A 25,388-nucleotide genomic window follows, 5' to 3' on the forward strand; every position below is an offset into this window, starting at 1 on the left:
GATTAAGCTCCACCATGTGAAAAGCCCGTCACATTTGTGCTCTGTGGACATCAGTAACCAAAATTTTGTCATGGTGAGTAGGAGGCTTGCCTTGTGAATTTACTCTGGTGTGTGTTGTACTGGGATAGCAGCAGCTATGGTGAAATGGGTTGGAACTTCAACCCACCTAACTGGCTGAATGTAGTCATGGCCCAAGCCTGGAAAGTCATGTTGCTATGCAACCATTAGTTGGGGGGCTTCTTTGGGATGCGGGTGGCACTGTGGTCTAAACCACTTAGACTTGGGCTTGCCAATCGGAAGGTCAGCAGTTTGAATCCGTGCGACGGGGTAAGCTCCCATTGCTCTGTCCCAGCTCCTGCCAACCCAGCAGTTCGAAAGCATGCCAGTGCAAGTAGATAAATAGGTACCTCTGCGGCGGGAAGGTAAACGGCATTTCCATGCGCTCTGGTTTCCGTCATGCTGTTCTGTTGTGCAAGAAGCGGTTTAGTCCTGCTGGCCACATGACCCGGAAAGCTGTCTGTGGACAAACGTCGGCTCCCTCGGCCTGAAAATGAGATGAGCGCCGTAACCCCATAGTCGCCTTTGACTGGCCTTAACCGTCCAGGGGTCCTTTACCTTTGCCTTAGTTGGGGGGCTGGGGTCCGTCCATGGTTATGAATGTCAGAGGATTCCAGTTTGCTCTGCAGTTGAGAGCAAGCTTAACCATTCTGGCCCCGCTTCTGTTTCAGAATGTGTGGCTGGAGCTTGTTTCCTTTTCACTTCTACAGGCAAAAGAAGAAGATTTTGAGCAGTTTGACTGCGTTGCCTATATCAACGCCACAGAAAATCTCTTGACCTTGGGTAAGGAATGTGTGGCAGTTTGTGGGCTGCAGCATTGGCATGTTATTTTTAATTGGGCTGTTGGGTGGGCGATGAAGAATCAGTGGCCATGTTCACACGGGTGGCTTGAGAGGCAGAGAGGTCATTTTCCGCATTTACACAGAGATGTTTGCATCAAAATGGGGTTACGATATAGAAGCAATGCAGCCGCGTGCTGGTAGCTTGAAAGCAAAACATAATGGGGATGTTGGGATTGTTCCCGTGGGAAACAGAGGGACAGTCTATTCACAGTGCGAAGCACCGGAATTAGCTCAGAGTGTAATATGAGCTGTACAGGAAGTACAGGAGGAGTTACTCTCTCGGCTGCTGGAGTTTGAAGAGAGCAGACGTGTTTTCTGTAACGCTGCAAAGACAGAAATAAAGACATGTAAATACGTTTCTATCTCTTTCCCCTGCCTGGAGGGGGGGGCAGGGAAGAGTGGTGTGTTCTTCTCACACTGAGAAGGATCGCCGATCGCGACCTAGCCTGTATCCTGCCGGGAAATGCAGACAGGGAGGTCAACCGGAGATCAAGCCGGGTGCCTGGAGAGTGGCCAGTTTCTCCTGATAAAGGCTTGATTCCCAACAGTGTCTTCACCTGAAATGCATGTTTTTTGGGGTTCTCCTGCCTTCCTGCAACTCCCGTTCATTCAGCTGTCATCTGCGCCTGCACAACGGCTGTTAGGGTACATCCTTGTGCAAACTAATTGAAACAAACAATGAGTTTAGTAGCTTATTGTACAAAACTCACACATACGTACATTAGTAACGGACATCATCTTTGACATCATCTGAGAGGAAGTGCCTACAGAGGGTGGTGAACACAGCACAAGATATTATGGGCTGTCCCGTGAATCCGCTGGATGACATCGCGGAAGAACGTTTCCTTGGGAGAGTGAGGAAAAGTCTCAGGGATGATTCACAACCTTGCCGGCACTTTCTTGAACTCCTGCCCTCGGGCAGAAGACATAGAAACATGATTAGTCGCCCCAACAGGGTAAAGAACAGCTTCTGTCTGTGGGCTGTTAGGCTGCTGAATGAAAAGATAACAGCAGGGCAACTGACTTTCGGGTTTGGTGGGTGTGCGTCAGTAAACAAGGGGAATTAAGACTAAGAGAGCTGAGTGGGGGGTGCTCGCGTAATCTCACTGTATACAAGTTGTACAAGTGACAATAAAGTATTTCAGTATGACCTCCACTATTTTTAAGCAGCATTTGAACACGTTTTGGCATGGAGTCTAGTGTACTAGTTACAAAGAGTCACTGTTGATTTTTGGATCCATGTACCACACTTGAATCAGTGCCTGAATGAGCTTCTCCACAGTCGTACAGTCTACAGAACGGAGGCGACTTTTGCATATAGTCCATAAATTCTCAATGGGATTTATGTCTGGGGAATTCCCTGGCCAATCAAGTACCTGTCTTTGTTGCTCTGTCCTGAATTTCTTCACCACTTTCAATGTGTGACAGGGGTCTAGGTCCTGCTGCGATATCCCAGTACCGTCAGGTTACCTCTTTTCCAGCTCTGGAATAACCCTCTTTCATAGAACCTCAATATATTGTGGCAAGCGCATCATTCCTTCTATTGTCTGCAGGCTTCCGACACCATAATAACACAAGCATCCTCAAAACATCTTTTGTGGGTGCTTGACAGACTGATTGATGTGGCAATCACGAAGCTTCTCTTAGACAGAAAACATGCTTTGTTTCAATTAATTTGCACTAGGATGTAGATTTAGGCTTCCTCTGAGCTGGAGGAGGGGTCCCACCCGCTTCAGACGTTTCCTTCTTAATGGCTTTCGTAATGGGCCATCACCTCCACTTCGTTCTTAGTCAATGGCTCCTTTCCCAGGTGATTTCCTGAACACGGGAAGCTGGTTTCGCCCCAATGTTAATGTGCTAAATCCAGTTGACTGGCACTCAGGAAGGGGGTGGTGGTCCAGGAACTAGAAGAGTAGTCCAGGCACCCCACAAACTCACAACACTACATTACCTTGTGTTTCTTGGCCTTGATGGCTCCAATCTGGCCTGCTGGCGATGACCCACAGCCATTAAAAAAATTACACCAGGCGCTCCACCCCCATTCCTCCTCTGTTGGAGATAGGGATGAAAGGAACTGTCCGATTTTGAATCTCTCGGTTTCTCATTTTTCCAATCTTAAATATGGTCCTTTACACTTCTACAGCAATTGGCAAACTCTTCTTTTCCTAATCCTCATAAAAATTAACCAGTCTTTTCCTTTGAATTTCACCTTAACAAGCCCTTTTCTGTATGCAGCTTTGACCAACGTACACATTTTTGCAAGCCCATTCCTATGTTTTATTTGTACATAGCTTTCACTAACATACACATTTTTATGCACACTTTCCCCCAATATATGTATTTTGGTAAGCATTGTTTGGTTCAGAGAAGGGTACATTCTGAAGGATGGCTGTGTGTCAGTTCTTGTCTTGTTTCGGAAACTGCAAATTTGATCGATTTCGATTTAAATGGCTGGAGAAACCCAGCCAGCTGGGTGGGATATAAATAAGAAAATTATTATTATTATTATTATTATTATTATTATTATTATTATTATTATTAACGGAACCCAATTTTGCCCCCATCCCTAGCTGGCGATCAGAGCGACATGTGCCATAGACCTGTCATGCATATAATTATTATTATTATTATTATTATTATTATTATTATTATTATTATTATTATTTATACCCCGCTCATCTGGCTGGGTTTCCTCAGCCACTCTGGACGGCTTCCAACAAAATATTAAAATACAGTAGTCCGTCAAACATTAAAACCTTCCCTAAACAGGGCTGCCTTCAGATGTCTTCTAAGAGTCTGGTAGTTGTTGTTCTCTTTGACATCCGGTGGGAGGGTGTTCCTGTAAGCTAGACTTCTGCCCTCAGAGACGCTGGAGGACCTGTCTCCTTTCCGAGTGTTGAAGTGAGATTCAGCCGGCTTGTCCTTTGCTTTGGGCGGCAAAATGCCTTGAGCTGGCCCTCCAACTGCTTAGAAAGTGTGTTTGTGTGGTTCCCTTTTTTGGAGACTCAGTATTGCCTAAACGAACATGCACATCTGAGGAGTCCTAAATGGGGTGTGTGTGGCTATACCATTCACATTCTTTGTGCCCAGTAATCCAAAACAATCGGCCGCTGCTGCCCTGATTCTTTTGGTTGATGTTGACTTCCCCCCTTTTATCACCCATTCAGATGCTTTCCGTACATTTCCTGGGCTCCGGGAACTGGAACTCTCCTTGAATGGCCTAAGGAATCTAAAAGTCAACGCCGGGGACTTTCCACACTTGGAAGTAAGTCAGAGGGGTGACTGATAGTGCTTAAGGGGCTAGCTTCTTGTGTCATGTAGGGAAAGGGCCTGGAACTCACTGGAAGAGCTGCGTCCATTCCTTGTTGTGGCGTTCCCAAAGCAAGGAAGCATTGGACTCTGATTAATAAAATACACCCAGAGGTTTGACCAGCAAGACTCTGGGAGGAGTGGGTATAATAATTCCTCTCCACCCCTCAGCCCAGGTCGTTTTATTCACAAAAGAACTTTTTACACAGTGTTCGTAAGAACCAATCAGATTTCCTCTGAGCATTTCAAAAAACCCCACGTGGGGACAAAGTTACACTACAAAAGCTAATTTAGGCATGCATACTTCTAGGGTAAATAAAACAGGACTAAAAAGGAGGAATGCATTCAGCAACCCCAGAAGCCATAAGCAAGCAATAAACACGAGAGGACGGATGGCAAGGAGATAAGTATCTTTATCACCTTCCTGTGAAACTATTTCCAGGGCCTAAGATTAACAAAACCAAGGAAGGGTACATCAGAGAAACTACCTACTATCTTTTATGACCCAGGATGCCTGGCGAAGCAACTGGCAACTGGGCTGCGTACTGCGTGCTGCTTCAGACATGTGGATTATATACCGCATTTTTTGCTCTATAGGGCGCACCAGACCATAGGGCGCACCTAGGGTTTTTTTTGGGGGGGAGGGAAATAAAGAAAAAAAATCGTGCTCCGCAGGCTTGCGGATAGCTTCCTGAAGCCTGGAGAGCGAGAGGGGTCGGTGCACACCGACCCCTCTTGCTCTCCAGGCTTCAGCAAAAACCTGCATTCACTCCATAGGACGCACACACATTTCCCCTTCGTTTTTGGAGGGGAAAAAGTGTGTCCTATAGGGCGAAAAATACGGTATTTATGTACGTGTTTGCTTGGTACATTTATGAACATTTATTTTATATATAAGACCTCAAATTTTTAAGGTGCATCAATAGGAGTATAGCATCTAGATCAAGGGAAGTAATAGTGCCACTGTATTCTGCTCTGGTCAGACCTCACCTGGAGTACTGTGTCCAGTTCTGGGCACCACAGTTCAAGAAGGACACTGACAAACTGGACCGTGTCCAGAGGAGGGCAACCAAAATGGTCAAAGGCCTGGAAACGATGCCTTATGAGGAACGGCTAAGGGAGCTGGGCATGTTTAGCCTGGAGAAGAGGAGGTTAAGGGGTGATATGATAGCCATGTTCAAATATATAAAAGGATGTCACATAGAGGAGGGAGAAAGGTTGTTTTCTGCTGCTCCAGAGAAGCGGACACGGAGCAATGGATCCAAACTACAAGAAAGAAGATTCCACCTAAACATGAGGAAGAACTTCCTGACAGTAAGAGCTGTTCGACAGCAGAATTTGCTGCCAAGGAGTGTGGTGGAGTCTCCTACTTTGGAGGTCTTTAAGCAGAGGCTTGACAACCATATGTCAGGAGTGCTCTGATGGTGTTTCCTGCTTGGCAGGGGGTTGGACTCGATGGCCCTTGTGGTCTCTTCCAACTCTATGATTCTATGATTCTATGATTTCACCCCCAAAGCCATTGGCAATAAAAACATCTCACAGTGTCGTTCGTACCTGCTGTGGCTGGGTTAGGTGTGACGCTGGTTCTTCCCCAGCCATGGAACTGCCTGCTTTGCCTCCGCTCCAGGTCTTGGATCTCTCATACAACAACCTTTCTCCCGAGGACGTCAGAGCCCTGGGAGTTTTGTCCCACTTAAAAGCCCTCCATCTCACTGCCAATGGGCTGACTTCGCTTCCCCTCGACCTGGCTGACCCCGAGAGGTAGGCCCATGGGGAGAGGAAGGTGGCAAGCAAGAGTTTTTATTTGTTTGGGGGGGGGAGGTCGGGCCGCGTGGGGTTTGTGGAACCTGTAGATCAGGGAAAGCCAACGTGGTGCATTAATAATAATGATAATTTTTATTTATACCCTGCCCTCCCCAGCCAAGGCCAGGCTCAGGGCGGCTAACAAGCACTAATATAAACAAGTTGAATGAATACAACTTAAAAACAAGATTAAAATACAACATTAAAATATTGAAACATTAAAATATTAAAATGCAGCCTCATCGCAGGAGGAGAAAGGAAAAAGAAAAAAGAAAGAGGGGGAGGGAATCAAATTGGCTCCAAGCCAAAGGCCAGGCGGAACAACTCTGTCTTGCAGGCCCTGCAGAAAGAAATCAGATCCTGCAGGGCCCTGGTCTCATGAGACAGAGCGTTCCACCAGGCCGGGGCCAGTGTTGAAAAGGCCCTGGCTCTGGTTGAAGCTAATCGGACTTCCTTAGGGCCCGGGACCACTAGGGTGTTGCTATTTATGGACCTTGAGGCTCTCCGTGGGGCATTCCGGGAGAGGCGGTCCCGCAGGTACGAGGGTCCTAGGCCGTGAAGGGCTTTAAAGGTCAAAACCAGCACCTTGAACCTGACCCTGTACTCCACCGGGAGCCAGTGCAGCTGGAAAAGCACTGGGTAAATCTGCTCCCATGGCAGGGACCCCGTGAGGAGCCTCGCTGCAGCATTCTGAACCCGCTGGAGTTTCTGGGACAGCTTCAAGGGCAGCCCTGCGTAGAGCGAATTACAGTAGTCAAGCCTGGAGGTGACTGTTGCATGGATCACTGTGGCCAGGTTGGGGTGATTCTCATCACCTCCAACCACAGGATCTGCTAGCTGGGGGATGATGGGAGTTGTAGTTCAGCAGCATCACGAGGGCTCCACATCTCTTTCTTTCTCTGTCTCTAAGTCTTATACTGCAGCCTTCTCTCCCCTTTTGCCTTTTCCTGAGTGATGTGGCACAGCCAAAGTCACTGTATGTTTCCCTTTGCAGTGAGAGCTCCCCGAGGTTCCCGGCTCTGGAAGTCTTGCTCTTGGACGACAACCGCCTCTCCCATGCCAACGTCTTTGTCAGCCTCGCCAACCTCCGCAGGTAAGGAAGACCACCTGTGCTTGCTAATAATAATAATTTTTTACTTGTAACCCGCCCATCTGGCTGGGTTTCTCCAGCCACTCGGAGCGGCTCCCAACAGAATATTAAAAACACAATAAAACATCAAAAATTAACAACTTCCTTAAACAGGGCTGCCTTCACCACCGAGAAGGTCCTCTGCCTGGTTCCCTGTAACCTCACTTCTCGCAGGGAGGGAACCGCCAGAAGGCCCTTGGAACTGGACCTCAGTGTCTGTGCTAAACAATGGGGCGGGAAACGTCCATGGCAGGTCTGGAGGGTGGAAACATGAGAACAAACCTCTTCAGTGGTGGCTCCCTGTTTGTGGAACGCTCTCTCCAGGGAGTCTCTCCTGGCACCATTGTTATGTATTTTCTGGCAACAGGCAAAACAGTTCCTTGTTAACCAGGCCTTTCTTTGGCTTTTAACTATTTATGGAATTTTACAGAGCGTGGGATGTATTACAGTGGTACCTTGGGTTAAGAACTTAATTCGTTCTGGAGGTCTGTTCTTAACCTGAAACTGTTCTCAACCTGAAGCACCACTTTAGCTAAAGGGGCCTCCTGCTGCTGCCGCGCCGCCAGAGCACAATTTCTGTTCTCATCCTGAAGCAAAGTTCTTAACCCGAGATACTATTTCTGGGTTAGCAGAATCTGTAACCTGAAGTGTATGTAACCCGAGGTTCCACTGTACTGTATTCCCCACCCACCCCAAGTTTTCATATATGATTTTTTTTTTGGGGGGGGGGTAAGTCGTCTTGTAAGTCACATGTCAAAAAGTGACCTATAAATTTAGCAATAATATTATATTGTAATAATTGGAAAACAGTCTTGTGCCTTGCCCTGGTCTCTGCAGGAGTTCTGCAAACCTTGGCCTTACCACTGGCCTCCTTGTTTCCATTTCAGCCTGAAGCAGTTAAACTTGGACAGAAACGGAATCAGAGAGGTGCCGTATCTCCACCACTTGGACAGCGGCCGATTCTCCATCCATCCTTTATCTGCCAAGTCGGGCATCAGGGAAGGATTGCGCAGCCGCAAGAGTGCTGGGAAACAGATCTGGCAGGATAAGTCCCCGGCTGGTGGTGGGCAGCCAGAGTACATTGTCTTCCAAAACAGCAAGGACCCAGACAGGACTGGTGGGCCATAATTATATATTATTCCTTTGTAGTGCATTGGTGCTCCTCGCCCCCGTGGACGATGGTGAAAGAAGCAAACCAAGCCTAGGAAACAAAAAAGAAACAAAAAACAAGCCATTTATTAACGGCATAAAATTTTAACCTAAGGACCAGGTTTTATCAGAAGATAAGAGAACTGACAGTACATTTTGGCAATCCTCACAGAACTCTAGCCCAATGGCTGCCATTAATCTGATTTGAACTGATTTTATAATGAAATGATTTTAGAATGTTGTATCATTTTACTGTTGTTAGCCGCTCTGAGCCCAGCTTCGGCCGGGGAGAGTGGGATATAAATAAATTATTATTATTATTATTATTATTATTTACCGTATTGGCCCGAATATAAGCCACACCTTTAAAATTCAAGGCGGGGGGTGGGGGGAGAGAGAGAAAGACAATACCTGAATATAATCTGCTCCCTAAAAATTCCGCAGGCACTCACACCTGTTCCATTTTACTGTATGTTATGTATGTTTCACCAGTGATATCGTAAGAGCCAATTTTTGTAAGGTCGCGAATTTAAACCTCACTTTTTTCACGGTCAGTATTTGGGGGGGAAAGTGAGGCTTATATCCGGGCCAATACGGTACTGATAGCTACTCTTATGGCTATTAATTGGGTGAAAATCTTAACTCTTCGACGTTAGACGTATGGCTAGCCGAGGAGCAGTGCAAATGATAGAATTGACAGACCTAGTTAGGAGAAGAGAAACTGGAAAATGGAAAATTGGAAAATGAAGGCTCTTCAGTATGTGTGGGAGCAATGAAATGCAAGGTGGTAACAACAGCAGCAGCAGCAACAATACTAATAGACAGAACTGAGCCGGATGGGCCAAGGCAGTTCAGAGTTTTTCTCCCCAAAACAAACCATGAATAGCAAGTCAGGAACAACCCTTGGTTACAGCTCTCAGTTTCTTTGGACGTGCCCCATTGAATCTCATAGGATATAGCCATGGTTAGGGCTGCCATCTTAGTTTATCCTGTTTATCCTTCACCTGTATTCAGCATCTTGATACTGATATTATTCTTTCTCTATTTTATTTTTACAAAAAAACAGAAGTTATCTTTCCATCCTGGTCCCCAGACCTACCAACCCAGGTAAGATTTTTCTTTTCTTTCAAGTCATCCTCATCGGCTCTAGGTAAAGGGTAAAGGGACCCCTGACCGTTAGATCCAGTTGCGGACGACTCTGGGGTTACGGCGCTCATCTCGCTTTATTGGCCGAGGGAACCGGCGTACAGCTTCCGGGTCATGTGGCCAGCATGACTAAGCCGCTTCTGGCGAACCAGAGCAGTGCACAGAAACGCCGTTTACCTTCCCGCCGGAGCAGTACCTATTTATCTACTTGCACTTTTACGTGCTTTCGAACTGCTAGGTTGGCAGGAGCAGGGACCGAGCAACGGGAGCTCACCCCGTTGCGGGGATTCGAACCGCTGACCTTCTGATCGAAAGCACACCAGTGCAAGTAGATAAATAGGTGCCGCTGCGGCGGGAAGGTAAACGGCGTTTCTGTGCGATGCTCTGGTTTCGCCAGAAGCGGCTTAGTCATGCTGGCTACATGACCCGGAAAAACTGTCTGCGGACAAACGCCGGCTCCCTCAGCCAATAAAGCGAGATGAGCGCCGCAACCCCAGAGTCGTTCACGACTGGACTTAACTGTCAGGGGTCCTTTACCTTTTTTCAACTGGTAAGAACGCTCCTTTTGTTTGATCTCCTTATTTACTGCCACTGGGGGAGGGATCTGATTCCCCGAAGCTTGGTACTACGCACATATCTCTACAGAGGGTGGTGATATCATGGTTTGTCCCCTGAGCCCATTAGATGACATCTCAAGGGATCGATGCCTTAGGATAGCGAGGAAAATTCTCAGGGACGTTTCACACCCCGGCCAGCACCTCTTTAATCTTCTACCCTCAGGCAGGAGATCTAGAAGTATAAGGTAAAGGTAAAGGGACCCCTGACCATTAGGTCCAGTCGTGACCGACTCTGGGGTTGTGGCGCTCATCTCGCTTTATTGGCCAAGGGAGCCGGCATACAGCTTCCGGGTCATGTGGCCAGCATGACTAATCCACTTCTGGCGAACCAGAGCAGTGCACAGAAACGCCGTTTACCTTCCCGCCGGAGTGGTACCTATTTATCTACTTGCACTTGGACGTGCTTTCAAACTGCTAGGTTGGCGGGAGCAGGGACTGAGCAATGGGAGCTCACCCCGTCGCAGGGATTTGAACCGAAGACCTTCCGATTGGCAAGTCCTAGGCTCTGTGGTTTAACCCACAACGCCACCCGCGTCCCTATAATCAGTCATACCAACAGGCTAAAAAACAGTTTCTATCCGTAGGCTGTTAGGCTGCTGAATGGAAAGTAATATAGTGCAACTGACTTTCGGGGTTGGTGTGTTGTGAGACAAGCACACAGAGTGCAATGAGACTGAGTGTTTTGGGGGGAGGCTTGGTTAATTTCATTGTACACAGGTGGTACTTTGACAATAAAGGTATTATTATTATATGTTATTGTCAGGTGGCATCACAGAGCCACCACTTGCCTTCTGGAGTTGGACAGTCCCAGGGAGAGACTGACACACCCATATGCAGAGATTATAAGGGCAAGGATCACGACAACCCATGATGTCCTCTTTCTTCTTTGGTGGCCTGGTTTCTGTTTCTTACCTCTCCTCTGCCTTCCTTTCAGGACAGCTCTCCTTCGCCGCAGATCGCTTCTAAGGCCTCCTGTGCCAGTTTCAACCCCGAGTTCACTCTTCCCCTACCGGAGCTGAGATTTCTCAGCCTGGCCAACAACCAGGTAACTGGATCCTTCCTTTTCCACTGTTAACGAGACACACTGATCTTTTGCAACAAATGGTAGAGGCGGGTATGTCTAGGAATCGCTACGATCTTATATTGCCCCGTTGGAGGACCTGGTTTCTAGTCCTCAACAACAATTTTATTTATACCCCACCCATCTGGCTAGGTTTCCCCAGCCACTCTGGACGGCTCCCTACAGAACTGAAAACAGAATAAAACTTGAAACATTAAAAACTTCCCTAAACAGGGCTGCCTTCAGGTGTCTTCTAAAAGTCAGATAGTTGTTTATTTCCTCGACATCTGAGGGTTGGCGTTCCACAGGGCGGGTGCCACCACTGAGAAGGCCCTCTGCCTGGTTCCCTGTAGCTTGGCTTCTTGCAGCGAGGGAACTGCCAGAAGGCCCTTGGCACTGGACCTCAGTGTCCGGGCAGAATGATGGAGATGGAGACGCTCCTTCAGGTATACTGGGCTGAAGCCGTTTAGGGCTTTAAATGTCAGCACCAACACTTTGAATTGTGCTCGGAAACATACTGGGAGCCAATGTAGGTCTTTCAGGCCCTCAGAGCTGGACCTCCGTGTCTGGGCAGAACGATGGGAATGGAGACGCTCTTTCAGGTGTCTAGAGGACCTCAGGCTTCAAAGCCCCTCCCTGGCAGGTATTTCTGGTGGCAGAGGAGTATAGGGTGGGGCAGGAAACACCTTTGCGTGCCAAAAAGATGCTCTGCCACACCTAGAAAATATTATGACAACACTCAGACGCCACCACTAAGAACAAGTGGTGGCAGAGGTGGCAAATCTCTGTGGCACTTCAGAGTTGCAAGTTGGTGCCCATCATTCTTCTTCATAAAAAACACCCTCCCAAAACCAATCTTCCAGACAGAAATCTAGACCCCTCAGGGAGGAGGCAAGGCTCTAATCCTTCTCCCTGACATGCAAATTTTCTTTCTTTCTTTATTTCTTTCTTCAAAAGAAAGACCCCCCCAAATATACATATTACGAAGGCCTATATTCCTATACATGCACCACAACTTAAAATAGTATCTAACCATCTGCAAAACATGTTCTTATGAAGTGACCCACAAGTTGCCTTTGTTTCTGGTCTTCGGTTTCCTGGATAATTAGTGAACGGAATGAAGCTCCAGCAAAGGCTCCTCTCTGCTTCCTTCCACCCGCCAGTCTTAATTTGTGAGGCAATTTTTCCCTCAGGGCAATACGCCACCCTCCCTTGTACCAAGCGTTCGAAGTCTCTCCCGAATGTGGCTATAACCCTATGTGTTGCCGCTAAATGAAATCCAATTATTGGTTCATCCACCAAGTCCTGATTTCAGTCGTCGCTTAAACACAGGCTCTATAGCGCAGGCTCTGGAGACTTCACGATATGCTGATGAGTAATTTTACTTACGACGTTAAGCACTTGTTCCCCCCAATTTGCCACTTTTGTGCATGTCCACCACAGTGTCTATAGCTGCCTCTGTTCCCACATGCTCACCAGCACATCAGTGGAGTATGTTTATGCGCATATGGATGTTTACCTGAGGTTAAAGACAATGTCTGCATTATCTTCAGCATTGTTTCTTTGATGCTGGCTGCATTTTCTATGTCCAAGAATTGATTGATTGATTGATTGATTGATTGATGGATGGATGGATGGATGGATAGATTGTGTGAATATTTTTTTTTATAATTTTTTATTGGGCTTTCACAATTTATATAAACACACACAATACACAATACAGACATACAAGCACAAAAACAAACATGTATACTTTCAAATCCTTTTTTTTCTTGAAACTTATTTCACCGACCTCCCCATACCTCCCCTTTCTGCGTTCCAATTCCAAAATTTATTTCAGCAAATCCTCCCCCTTAATTTTATCTAATTTTTCCTTTTCTTTTCTTCTACTTAATCTTTACAGCTGTAATCCTCTTACTTTCTATAACCATAACATTTTAGCACTCATTAATTTTGCAATGTTTCTTAAGATAAATTTTAAATTTCTTCCAATCTTCTTCCGCTGTCTCCTTCCCCTGATTGTGTGAATATTTGGTCCTGTGAGCCCCTTTTTGAAGTGGGGTAGCCCCAATGCACCAGCCTCCTTCCTAAGCCTAAATCTTAATGCTGGTCCTTTTAATGCTGGCTCCCTTTCACAGCCGTGACTCACAGTCGCCTACCAGCCTGAAAGCGCTGCTGTGTTCTGATTTGCAGATCGAACACGAGGAAGATTTGTTAGCCGTGGCTCTTTTCCCATCGCTGACCGAGCTGACGTTCCACGGCAACCCTTTCACCACATCGCGCAGCGGTAAAACGAGAACAGCAGCAACCATTTTCTAGTCCCTGTGGTTAGGTAAAGGTAAAGGGGCCCCTGACCATTAGGTCCAGTTGTGAGCGACTCTGGGGTTGCGGCGCTCCTCTCGCTTTATTGGCCGAGGGAGCCGGCGTACAGCTTCCGGGTCATGTGGCCAGCATGACTAAGCCGCTTCTGGCGAACCAGAGCAGTGCATGGAAACGCTGTTTACCTTCCCACCAGAGCGGTACCTATTTATCTACTTGCACTTTGACGTGCTTTCGAACTGCTAGATGGGCAGGAGCTGGGACCGAGCAACGGGAGCTCACCCCTTCGCGGGGATTCGAACCGCCGACCTTCTGATTGGCAAGTCCAAGGCTCTGTGGTTTAACCCACAGCGCCACCTGCGTCCCTGTCCCTGTGGTTATAGGCATGAAAATGCCTGCTGTGAAACTTTAGAAACAAGGTGCCTAAATTAGATTTTCTGTGCTCTGCAGATCTCACCTCTTCCTGTGACTAGGAGAGCCAGAATAAAGAGGGCAAAGTCATAAGAAAAAATTTACGTTGCCTCAATCAACACATTTTGTGTACGTTGCAGAATTCATAGAGTTTGGAGCACTCAGGTGCAAATTTTTAGCCCCAAGTCTGCACAGCACTGCTGCAGCTGCCTCCACTCTCTGTGCTGTCTTGTGGTTCCTCTTTGTCGCTAGTCAAAATGCATCATGGAAGTGAAGCTAATCTATGCAACATAGACCACCCAGTTGCTTAATGACGATTCCCTCCCCCTTTCTTTTCTTCCCTTCCTTTCCAGGTGACCCACCTTTACTCACCAGTTTCCTTCAGAACAAGCTGGGGATTAAAATGGTTCGGAAGAAAATTTTGAAACTGGAAAAGCCACGTATCTTTATACCCAACAAGCCTAGCCGGAAGGTAGGACCCCTTTAGGAAGGCGTTAAGGAAGTCCGTTTCAGAATGGGAAGCTTTTAAACAGAGGTTGGGGGCATAGGAATTCTTCGTGATTCCTGCATTGCAGGGGGTTGGACTAGATGACCGGTGGGTTCCCTTCCAGCTCTACGATTCTGTTGTTGTTTATTGAGGAGAATGGGGGCAAGAGGAAGATGATGTGTCCAGAGGAGGGCAACCAAAATGGTCAAAGGCCTGGAAACGATGCCTTATGAGGAATGACTAAGGGAGCTGGGCATGTTTAGCCTGGAGAAGAGGAGGTTAAGGGGTGATATGATAGCCATGTTCAAATATATAAAAGGATGTCACATAGAGGAGGGAGAAAGGTTGTTTTCTGCTGCTCCAGAGAAGCGGACACGGAGCAATGGATCCAAACTACAAGAAAGAAGATTCCACCTAAACATGAGGAAGAACTTCCTGACAGTAAGAGCTGTTTGACAGTGGAATTTGCTGCCAAGGAGTGTGGTGGAGTCTCCTTCTTTCGAGGTCTTTAAGCAGAGGCTTGACAACCATATGTCAGGAGTGCTCTGATGGTGTTTCCTGCTTGGCAGGGGGTTGGACTCGATGGCCCTTGTGGTCTCTTCCAACTCTATGATTCTATGATTCTATGTTTCCACTGTTGCTCGTCAAGGGCCAAGGAACCTCCCTGCAGCTGAGAGAGGCTCATTTTTTTAAATATAATGATATTTATTGAAAAAAGAATTTTTTAAAATTACAAAGAAAAAAGACAAAAACAGAAAAAGAAAAAGAAAAAACAAAACCATCACTTTCAAATTCTCCACTTTCTTTACCTTCTTTCCATGACCTCCTCCTCCTCCCATCTCTTGTATCTTGATTAATAACTGTCACAGCAAATCCTTTCCATAATTCATAATATTCTGTCATTACATTACCTTACTCTATTTTCATCTTATTTTATAAAAAACCTTAAATCTTAAGACTTAAATCTTATTTTTACCAGCTTCTCATAGCCATTACCTTTTTACCTAATTCTTTAAACATTTTTACAAGAGCCAAGTAATTTCATTTCAACATTTTTCCAACGTTCATAAAACATTTCTGATGATTAAAAAAAGAGAATAATAACAATCCAATCTTCTTCCAGCGTACCCTCCCCCCGGTCCCGGGATTGTCAGTCCTTTTTATCCCATTAGTCTGGCACATTAACCTGGTGATCTTATATCCAAGGCCTTCAAATCTCTTCCATGTCCCTTCCGCAGCTCTTCTTCATATTTTCCTTTCACTCGTGGGAACTCCAGCTTGGTAGTGTTTTTGACCCTTTTCAACAAATCAGCCCCTTTCTCATAGTCCAGACTAGACTCCATGTGGTATTTTAAGACATGTTTCAAATTCCCTCCAAGATTGAAAGTCCCAACAGCTCCAAACTTCTGACGGCCCATTGCCAGACTCGGAAAGTCCAAACATCCCTGCATAGGGGGGTCAGTCCAACCCCCCATTTCCAAATCAATCCAAACTTTGTCTTTCCAAATCTGGTTTTTTCCAAGTTCATTTATCAAATCCAAAGGCTCATTTTCCTGCTGGGCCAAAAGTCCCTCCATCTCTGGCGCCCAAGATTCTGCAACATCCTCTTCTATCATCTGCTCTGTCAGGACACACTCCTGTTTAAGTTCCTGGGTGGGCTCCATATACTTTCCCACTACCTGTTTGAATGTTCTGGCCGCATTAGTCATCAAATCCGTCTTCTGACTTAACTGATCCAATAGGGCATTTATTTTACAGAAAGCACCCAACAGTGCTTCTGATAACATCGTCCTGCAAGGTCACAATTCCTTTCCCACGGTTGTAATCTATTTTTTTTTTATAGTAAATTTTATTAAATTCTTGCAAACTACATCAGCCAAGACATACAGACATTTAAAAGGTAAAAATAAAGAAATAGAAAAAAATAGAAAAGAAAAAGAATAGAGAATAGATATCAGATTAACACATATTAACATAAAAGAAACAAACTTACAGACGTTACACATTGGCTTCCTTCCATCTCGATTTAGGTTAGATAAACTTATAACCATTCTGCAGTTGTATTATAATAACTCTATACATCGCAGGTTTTAAATTCCGTCCACTGTTATTTTTTTAATTCCCAAATTACCTTCAATATAACTTAAAAATTTATTCCAATCATTCTTTAGTTTTACATTTTTTTGATGCCTGATCCTCTGTGTCAATCTCGCTAACTCTATATACTCAAATAATTTCGTCTGCCATTCTCTAACCGTGGGGATATTAGGGGTTTTCCAGTTTTGCGCTAACAGGATCCTAGCCGCCACCATTGCGTATTGGAAGAATGTTTGATCTTCGCTTTTGATCTCCTCTCCGATCATACCTAAGAGGAACGCTTCAGGGTTTTTTGGGAAAGTGTATTTCAATATTTTATTTAATTCATCATAAATTTGTCCCCAAAATCTTTTCACCTCATCACAAGTCCACCACATGTGGAAAAAATTACCTTCTATAGTTTTACATTTCCAGCATGTGCTATCCCCGGTCTTGTACATCTTCCCCAGTTTTGCCGGGGTGATGTACCAACGATACATCATTTTTTCTAAGTTTTCTCGGAGAGTAGCACAGGCCGTGAACTTCATACCACTCCTCCAAAGTTTCACCCATCTGTCATGTTCCAGGTTATACCCCAAGTCTCTAGACCATTTGACCATGACACCCTTCACCTTTTCATCTTTAGTTTCCCAGTCCAGCAATTGATTATACATTTTGGAAAGAAGTTTAGTATTGCTTTCTATGATTTCCACCTGGTATCTGGACTTTTTTTCACTCATCCCTGTTTTTTTATGGTCATACCACAGCGCACTAATTTGGTGAAATTGTAACCAACCAACTAATTTGTCCTTTAACTCTTCATACGGTCTAATTTTCCACCCCCTTTCTGACTTAACTAAAAGATCTTCATATGTCCATCTTTCACCCTCTAGATTTAATTTTTTAGTTGTTAAAATATCAATTGGTGAAAGCCACCAGGGGGTATCTTTTTCAATGAGCTTTTTGTTCCTGTTCCAAACTTCAATTAACGGACCTCTAATAATATGGTTAGAGAACTCTTTATGAACTTTTCCCTTGTCATGCCACAAATAGGCATGCCAGCCAAATCTAATGTTAAACCCCTCCAAATCTAACAAATCTGTATTTTTCAAGATTGCCCAATCCTTTATCCAACAGAGGCAAGCGGCCTCGTAATATAGCCTTAAGTTCGGAACTGCAAAGCCCCCTCTTTCTCTTAGATCCGTGAGGAGTTTAAATTTAATTCTAGCTCTTTTCCCTTGCCATATAAATTTAGCTAATATTTTTTGCCACTTCTTAAAGCACGCCGTGCCTCTAATTACCGGGATATTCTGGAACAAAAACAGTAATCTTGGGAGAATGCTCATCTTGATCGCGGCCATCCTTCCTGTCCAGGATAATTTCAACCTATTCCAGATATCTAGGTTTTTCTTAATTTCTTTCCCACGGTTGTAATCTATGGCAGCTGCAAGCTCCCTAGAATTGGTTACAATTTCACAGTCCCCCTCTAGGGGGGGAACTTCTGGTTGTTCTTTCTTTTAAGGACAATAGCAACAAAGTTTCTTTTTTTAAAGATATTTTGTCAATATTAGTTCCTTTAAAATGCGAAAGGAAATAATGGAATCACAATGTTACTCTTCTTTTTAACTCTCTGTCAAAAGCATTTGTCTCTGGTCAATGAGCTTCAAAACGTCAATTCTGACACCCCGCTCCAGGGTCAGGACGGTGGAAAGTTACTTTACTTTAAATTCACTTCTGCAGGTTTAAACAGTCCAAAAAGGATCCCCTTTCTTCTCCTGCTACCGAAGGGGGGTTCAACGGTTTTAAATGGTGAAAACCAATCCTTTAAAAGTAATTTTCTAGGCTCTAGTTTACGTTGTCTTTGCTTTCTTCTAACTACAAGGAAACGGAAGGCTGACTTCCTGTTTAAACCTTCCCGTTACAATGCCAAATTAAGATAAATTTTTAAGTCCAATTCCTTTCTAGTCGCCAGTTCTTATTTGAAGTCCAATTGTTCAATATTTGAGTACTCACTGGTGATTACTTTAGATGCCAAATTGTCCCAGGAAAAAGGCAGCGCTCTCCGGCAATGGCTGTGCAGCTTCGCTCCACAGAAATAGCAGTTGACTCACAGCACCGCGCCACTTCCCCCTCTTCGCTTCGGAGCCCGTTAGTGGGTTCCTTTGCGGGTTGGGGGGGCGCTAAAGGTGCCCGCTGAGTCCCACGGTCACAGGCTTCATCTGCCTGTGATTTCTGAAAGGGTCCCCGCTTCGCCGCAGCGGAAAAGACCCGTTTCGCGCAGCTGGTCCCTCCGGTTCAGAGGGAGTCCGCCATTGCCGATGGCGCCACCCCGGAAGCCTCGAGAGAGACTCATAACCTAAAGATTTGGCTGGCACAGGGAGTTCAGTTTAATATGTGAAGTTTAGCTTCTGCCCACCTACTGCTACTCCCCTACAGACCCTCCCACGTGTTAAGATCAGCAGAGGGGACCCTCTTAGTAGTTTCTCCACTACTAAGCTGGTGGGGGCGGCCTGGGAGAATGCAATCTGTGTCACAGACACTCAGCCATGGAATTCCCTCCCCACAAAGGTGCGCTTGGCAACTTCCTTGCATACCGTAGTTTCCATCATAAGCTGAAGACACGCCTCCTTTCCCTGGCCCCTGACACCTGAAATGTGCATTTTCAGGACCCGACCAACTCATTTTCATATCAAATTGCTATGACCTACCCTTGGGCCTTAGGATGAATTATTTCATTATTATTTATTAAATTTGTACGCCACCCAGCACCCAAAGGTATCAGGGCGGTTCACAGCATAAAAATACGAGATAAAAACACTAAATACATAATGAAAGCCAGAAGAAAAACATTCCAGTAACCCCCAATCCCCCCATCCTGGGTAAGAAACAACAACCACCAGTTGTTGTTATTTGGCAACCCAGATCCAAGATCTCATTCCTTCCCTTCCAGAGTCCTGCCTCCTCCTGTTCTGCCAGCAGCAGATCCATCCCCTTCTAGGCTCAGAATAAGGAACTTCTGGACCTTTCAGATTTTGAACTCCCAACTCCCATCCTCCCTGACCCTTGGCTCCTTTGGATGAGGCTGTTTGGAGAAGGGGCCTGACCACATCTGGAGGGCCTATGGGTTCCTCCATCTATCTCTTAAGCCCTGAGTTTCCCTGGCCAGCTTCTCATTTTCTCAGCTCTGTTCATTCCCCAAATCTTCCTAAACATACTCCTCTGCAATGGGAAAAGGAGTGCTGTTTTCTCCCACTGCTTAATTTCTGAAAAGTGCAACGGTGATTGGGTGCATAGCTGTTAACCGTCCCTTATTTGGCGGGAAGCTCCCTTATACTAGCGCCATTTCCCGCTGCTGTCCGGGGTTGATGATGTCCCTTAAATTTCCCGGGTTTCATGCTCACCCAGCTCGGGAGGGAAGCAGCGGCTCAGGGTCCTCCGCCTCGAGAGAGCAAGAGAGAGAGTGCGCACGAGCTGCCGCGTCTCCGTCTCTCCCTTTTCCCCCTCAGGGGCACGTCATGAGGAGACAGGTGGCGGCGGGTGGGCAGGCAGCCCCTCTCTTGTGAGACTTCCGCTGCGCTGCCATGGGAAGCTGGAGGCGGTGGTGGCTGAGGAAGCGGCCTGAGGGAGGAGGAAGAGAAGGGGATGGGGAGGGATGGAGAAGGGCGGTGCTTCAGCGGCTGCGCCGCAACCGCCTCATGCCAGGCTCGTGGGTGAGAGTCTCTCTCCCTCCCTCCCTCTCTCTCTCGGGCGGGGAAGGGCCAATGGAACTCCTCGCGCCAGGACGACAGCAGCCCCGACGTGCATAAGCTAAGCAAAATCCCTTATTTTGGCTGCTGATCCCTTATTTTTGAGGCTGTTGGTCCCTTATTTTCAAATCTGTAAGTTGACAGCTATGATTGGGTGGGGTGCAGGAAGAACGACACTTGTGGTTATTTATTTCATGAAGTTTTTGCACCATTTGATTGCAAAACAACGACAAGAAGGCCTTACAAATGTGGAATGGGCACCATGGGGCAGCTGAAATAGTGCCAGCTCTGCTGATTAATGGTTAGGGTTTTAAGAGCTGTAGGTTGCGGCCAAGGATGGGTGCTGGGTTTGGAAAGACAGGAGACTGTTCCGCTGTGGTCCTCCCAGGTCTAGAATGCATCACACCGTGGCCTTCTGTGTCTTTTGCAGGTGAAAGCACAGCTGCCCAAGGTCCAAAAGCGGCCTCAGATGCTAGAAGACCACCTGGAGACCACCTTCTGGCAGCTGTGGACAGGTGCAGATCTGGATCCCAATAGAAGAGCGAGTCTGGACGAGCCTCTTCCACCCATCAAGAGATTTTCACTACCGTATAAACCAGAGAAGCCCGTCTTGCCTCTTAAGGAGGAGGAAATATCTGCACCCTCTTCTCTGGAGGATTGTGTTTGTGATGCTTCGGCAGACCAGCTCTCAGCAGACCAGCTGGAAGACGTTCCTGAAGGCCAGTCTTCGCTAGCTGACTTAGTGTTTGGAAATGTTGCGTCCACTCAGCCTCCTGTGGAGCAGCTCCCCCCTGAACCTCTCCCACCAGAAGAGAGTCTGCCTGAACCCAGCCCTCTGACCACAGCTCCTTCAAAGGGACAAGACTTGCCCAGGAGGCCTCAGTTCATCTCATTGTCTTTGCCGGGGCAGGACCACGGTGCTCCGGTCCCTCCTCCCAACTCACCTTTGCCTTTGCAAGAGCAGGGTCTCTCCGAAGGTCCTCCAGCAGAACCAGATCAGCTGAGGCCGTTCCCACCCCGCAGCTCGCTTCTGCCAGGACAAAGTAGATCAGAACCTCTTCCACCAGCTCATTCTCCCGCAGGGGAGCAGGACTTGTCCGGGTCTCCAGCCAGATCCCTGTCGGTGGGACAGGGCTTTCCTGATGCCACTCCACCAGCTGGACCGCCGGCAGTGGAGGGTGATCACCCGGAACCCATCCCACCAGCCAGCTCAGCTCCCCAAGGACCGGATTTGCCAGAACTTGTCCCAGCTACTAGATCAACCTCCGCAGGTCCACCGCGGATTCTCCTGCCAACCACTTCTCCTGCAGAAGGTCAAGATCAGGTGGAGCCAACTCTGCCACACAGTTCAGTTTCCGAAAGTTTGCCTGGACCTGCTCCACCACACTTGTCTGGGACTCTCCTGCCGACCACTTCTCCTCCAGAAGGGCAAGATCAGGTGGAGCCCTCTCAGGACCTGGCAGAACCCATCTCTCCATCGATGCCGTGCTTGGAGGAACCAGCTCCCTCTGAGCCCGTTCCACCACCTGGATCCCCTCCAGCAGAACAAGATCACCTGGAACCTGCTCCACTGCCCAGCTCACCTGCACAAGAGCAGATTCCGCCAGAGCCCGTTCCACCACCTGGATCTCCTCCAGGGGAGCAGGACTTGGTGCAGCCAAGCCCTCCTTCAGCTGAACGGAATCTTTCTTGGACTTCACAACCAACCGGATCCCCTCCAGGAGGGCAGGATCATCTGGAACCCGTTCCACCAGCCACCTCACCGGTCCAAGAACCCGACCGATCAGGTTCCGAGCCCCAAGATGGATCAGAGGAAGAGGAGTTTTCAGAATCTCGACCAGCCAGCTTAACTTCTGTGGAATGTGGCCTGTCTGGGTCGTCTTCTAGGGAGCTTTACATGCTCTTTGCCAAAGTCCACTCGAGCACGAAGCCTATTTTTGAAACATATGATAGTCTTTCTAGTGAGGGTGAGGTGTTTAGCGGCAGCGGGGAGTTCGTAGAGGCAGAGGAAACAGAATCCATTTTCATGACGCAGGTATGTCAGCTGGCAGTACGCCATGGTATTTAAGCAAGAAATGTTTACCAATGAAGCCATTCTAGAATCCCAACCTGTAGTTTACACTAGACAATGTATCGTCCCAAAACCGGTTTGAAGTCCATATTGCAGGCATCTCCAAACTCGGCCCTCCAGATGTTTTGGGACTACATATACATATCAAATAGTCCAAATAGGTACCCCTGCCCGTACAGGCCAGTCGTGTCCGACTCTAGGGTTGTGCGCCCATCTCACTTAAGAGGCCGGGGGCCAGCGCTGTCCGGAGACACTTCCGGGTCACGTGGCCAGCGTGACGAAGCTGCATCTGGCGAGCCAGCACCAGCGCAGCACACGGAAACGCCGTTTACCTTCCCGCTAGAAAGCGGTACCTATTTATCTACTTGCACTTAGGGGTGCTTTCAAACTGCTAGGTGGGCAGGAGCTGGGACCGTAAGACGGGAGCTCACCCCGCCGCGGGGATTCGAACCGCCGACCATATGATCGGCAAGCCCTAGGCACTGAGGTTTTACCCACAGCGCCACCCGCGTCCCTCTAGTCCAAATATTCTGCCTAAATTATAAAAAAAATATGTTGGGACTTCCCATGCTTCACGTTTGCGGGGGGGCTGTGATCATCTCATATCTCTGCTGCCTTGAATAGTCTTTCCAATAGTTCCTTTAAATCTTCCTGTTGTTAACCTTCCTTCTTTCATGGCCTCTGAGTTGTTTCCACAAGCGAGTTGAAATAAGCAATGATATGTTTCTGTGTGGGTTTTGTGAATGGCTCTCACATACCTCCATTTCTGTCTTGGGTCTGAAGGTGGACGAGGAGTCTGGTCCCTTGCCGAAGACTGAAAGGGTGGCATCCCCACGTAAGATGTCAGGCAAAGGAAAAAGGCAAGCCCAGCCAGTCCCCGAAAAATACAAGGGTTATGAAGAGCTACTCGGCGGAGACCCTGGCCCGGATTTCGTTGACCCAGTGGGTGAGTTGACCTGGGACTGCTGGAAATGTCAAGTGCAGGCTTTGACCTTCCTTGTTCCAGTTGACAAAAGGATCTTGGCTGGGGCCCATGGTTGAACTTTCCTCTCCCATCACACAGAGAGCTACCATCTAACTTTTGCAAAGGTCCATCTGTCTCTGCATTGTCTACACTGCATGGGCCCTCAAGATTCACCTAGTGTATGTACTCACGTTTTTAAAAATGCACATCTATTTCTTGAAGTCACTCTGTACTCTCTGCATTGATCTGTGTTTCGGGTGCTGAGTTGCTGTGTGTAAAATGAAGCTCTGTGGTCCCCGTTCACTAGAATGGTAAATCTAAAAACAACTACAGTGGTGCCTCGGCTTTCGGACGTCTCCGTTGATGAACACTTCGGTTTTTGAACGCCGTAAACCTGCAAGTAAACGCTTCGGTTTTCAAACACGCCTTGGAAGTCGAACATCGAATTTTCCGTATTGTGTTTTCGGTTTTTGAATGTTTCAGAACTCGAATGGTCTTCCGGACCGTTTGACAACTGAGCTGTATATACCACTGTATATACCACTGTATAACTTCCCCCCTTTTTGGATAAAGTGGATTACATTTGCAGGCCTCTTCAGAGTGGATTAAGCCTCCCCAATTGCAGAGGAGAAAAGGTTCAGGGCTTTCTGTTGGGGGAGTAAAAGGGATTCATTTCCCTTCATAATCTTGTATGGGGAGGGGGGAGCAGGGGGTCAGTCGTCTTTTGCTCTTTCCCACCCTAACATAATTCAGAAATAGATGGGTGGTGTATCTTATTGCTTGTTGCTTATTTTAAAGAGCTTTGTGGTGTCGTGGTGGAATTTATTTTCTAGTTGGATTCCTGAGAGATCTTCTAAACAGGGTTTATGTTAACACGGTTCCCACCCCCAATTTCCCCTCTGCTCCCGTTTTTATTTCATCCAGGAATACAGCAAAATGTCCAAGCTCTGGAGAAGGCGCTCCGATATCCCCGTGTGTACCGCGAGTCAAAGGCCAGGCTGGATAGCTACCAGAAGCCTTATGTGCCTGCAGAGAAAAAGGTACTGTATTTTTCGCCCCATAAGACGCACCAGACCATAAGACGCACCTAGTTTTTAGAGGAGGAAAGGGGAAAACCCCCGGTTTTTTTGAGGATCAGCTCAAAGTTGTGCAGCTTACTTTGCAAAGGGAAAAAAATCTTGTTTTTATGGGGTTCAACTCACAGTTCTGCAGCTTCTTTAGGAAAGGAAAGGGTGCCGTTTCTACTGTTTCCAGACAGATAATCTAATCAGCCAGTCTCATGTCGCTGGAGAAACAAACAGCCTCCGTACGCAGAACATTCAAGAATGGAGGCCTGGGCAAGGGCCGGGGCAGGAAAGGGAGCCAGCGATCAACCACACATTTGCTCCATAAGACGCACATACATCCCCCCTTACTTTTTAGGAGGAAAAAGGTGCGTCTTATAGAGCGAAAAATACGGTAAATGGTATCTAGGGAAGTAAAACTCTTGCCTCTAGACCTGGGAGGTTGGAGCTCAAACTTCTGCTCAGGGGAGGGGTGTTTGGCAAACGGTTCCCTCTGTGCCTCAGTCCCCTATCTGTAAAATGGGAAGATAAAAAGGGGGGGCGTGTTGTCGAATGAACAAGCACATCAAGAAAGCGCTTTGTGAAATACTTTGCAAAATATCGATGCTAAATTGTACTGGGGTCACCCTCTAGATTAGTGACTTCCAAACTTTTCAGAGCCACCCCCCCCCCTTTAGGTTCCGTAAACTCACTGCCCGTCTCCATTACTGTACCCTATAAAAAGGAATGTGCAGAATAGCACTAAGGAAGATGACAACAGAGGCGGATTTAGCGGGACACAACCGGTTCGGTCACACTAGGTGCAGAACCTCAGGGACACAACTATGATGTAGAATGGAAGGCGGGGGGAGGCACAGATTTTTGCGCTGCTCTGGTTTCTCCAGAAGCGGCTTAGTCCTGCTGGCCACATGACCCGGAAAAACTGTCTGCGGACAAACGCTGGCTCCCTTGGCCTGAAGGTGAGATGAGCGCCGCAACCCCAGAGTCGTCCGTGACTGGACTTAACTGTCAGGGGTCCTTTACTTTTATTTATACCTCGGTAGGCAATCCCCAGCAAAAGGTTGCAGCGTGGAGCGTGAAGGGCTGGCAGACAGACACAACACCCTCCAGGATGCTCATTTGCATTCCTCCCTCCTCT

At 47.1% G+C, this 25,388-nt stretch overlaps 1 protein-coding gene across 2 annotated transcripts in view; it reads left to right on the top strand.

Annotated features, from left to right (window-relative positions):
* Nucleotides 1–25,388, top strand: part of XRRA1 (X-ray radiation resistance associated 1) — a 43,116-nt gene that overhangs the window by 14,024 nt on the left and 3,704 nt on the right. For both annotated transcript variants that reach the window (XM_081197310.1, XM_081197311.1), the window contains 13 exons: nucleotides 2–73; nucleotides 768–840; nucleotides 4,067–4,164; nucleotides 5,836–5,969; nucleotides 7,006–7,104; nucleotides 8,028–8,257; nucleotides 9,356–9,396; nucleotides 10,987–11,097; nucleotides 13,306–13,399; nucleotides 14,196–14,314; nucleotides 20,582–22,186; nucleotides 23,006–23,168; nucleotides 24,111–24,226. In XM_081197310.1, the coding sequence (XP_081053436.1) occupies nucleotides 2–73; nucleotides 768–840; nucleotides 4,067–4,164; nucleotides 5,836–5,969; nucleotides 7,006–7,104; nucleotides 8,028–8,257; nucleotides 9,356–9,396; nucleotides 10,987–11,097; nucleotides 13,306–13,399; nucleotides 14,196–14,314; nucleotides 20,582–22,186; nucleotides 23,006–23,168; nucleotides 24,111–24,226 (2,955 nt within the window). The remainder of the gene's footprint in view (nucleotide 1; nucleotides 74–767; nucleotides 841–4,066; nucleotides 4,165–5,835; nucleotides 5,970–7,005; nucleotides 7,105–8,027; nucleotides 8,258–9,355; nucleotides 9,397–10,986; nucleotides 11,098–13,305; nucleotides 13,400–14,195; nucleotides 14,315–20,581; nucleotides 22,187–23,005; nucleotides 23,169–24,110; nucleotides 24,227–25,388) is intronic.

This window comes from Podarcis bocagei (genome assembly GCF_964188305.1).
Source record: "Podarcis bocagei genome assembly, chromosome: 6".
NCBI lineage: Eukaryota > Metazoa > Chordata > Lepidosauria > Squamata > Lacertidae > Podarcis > Podarcis bocagei.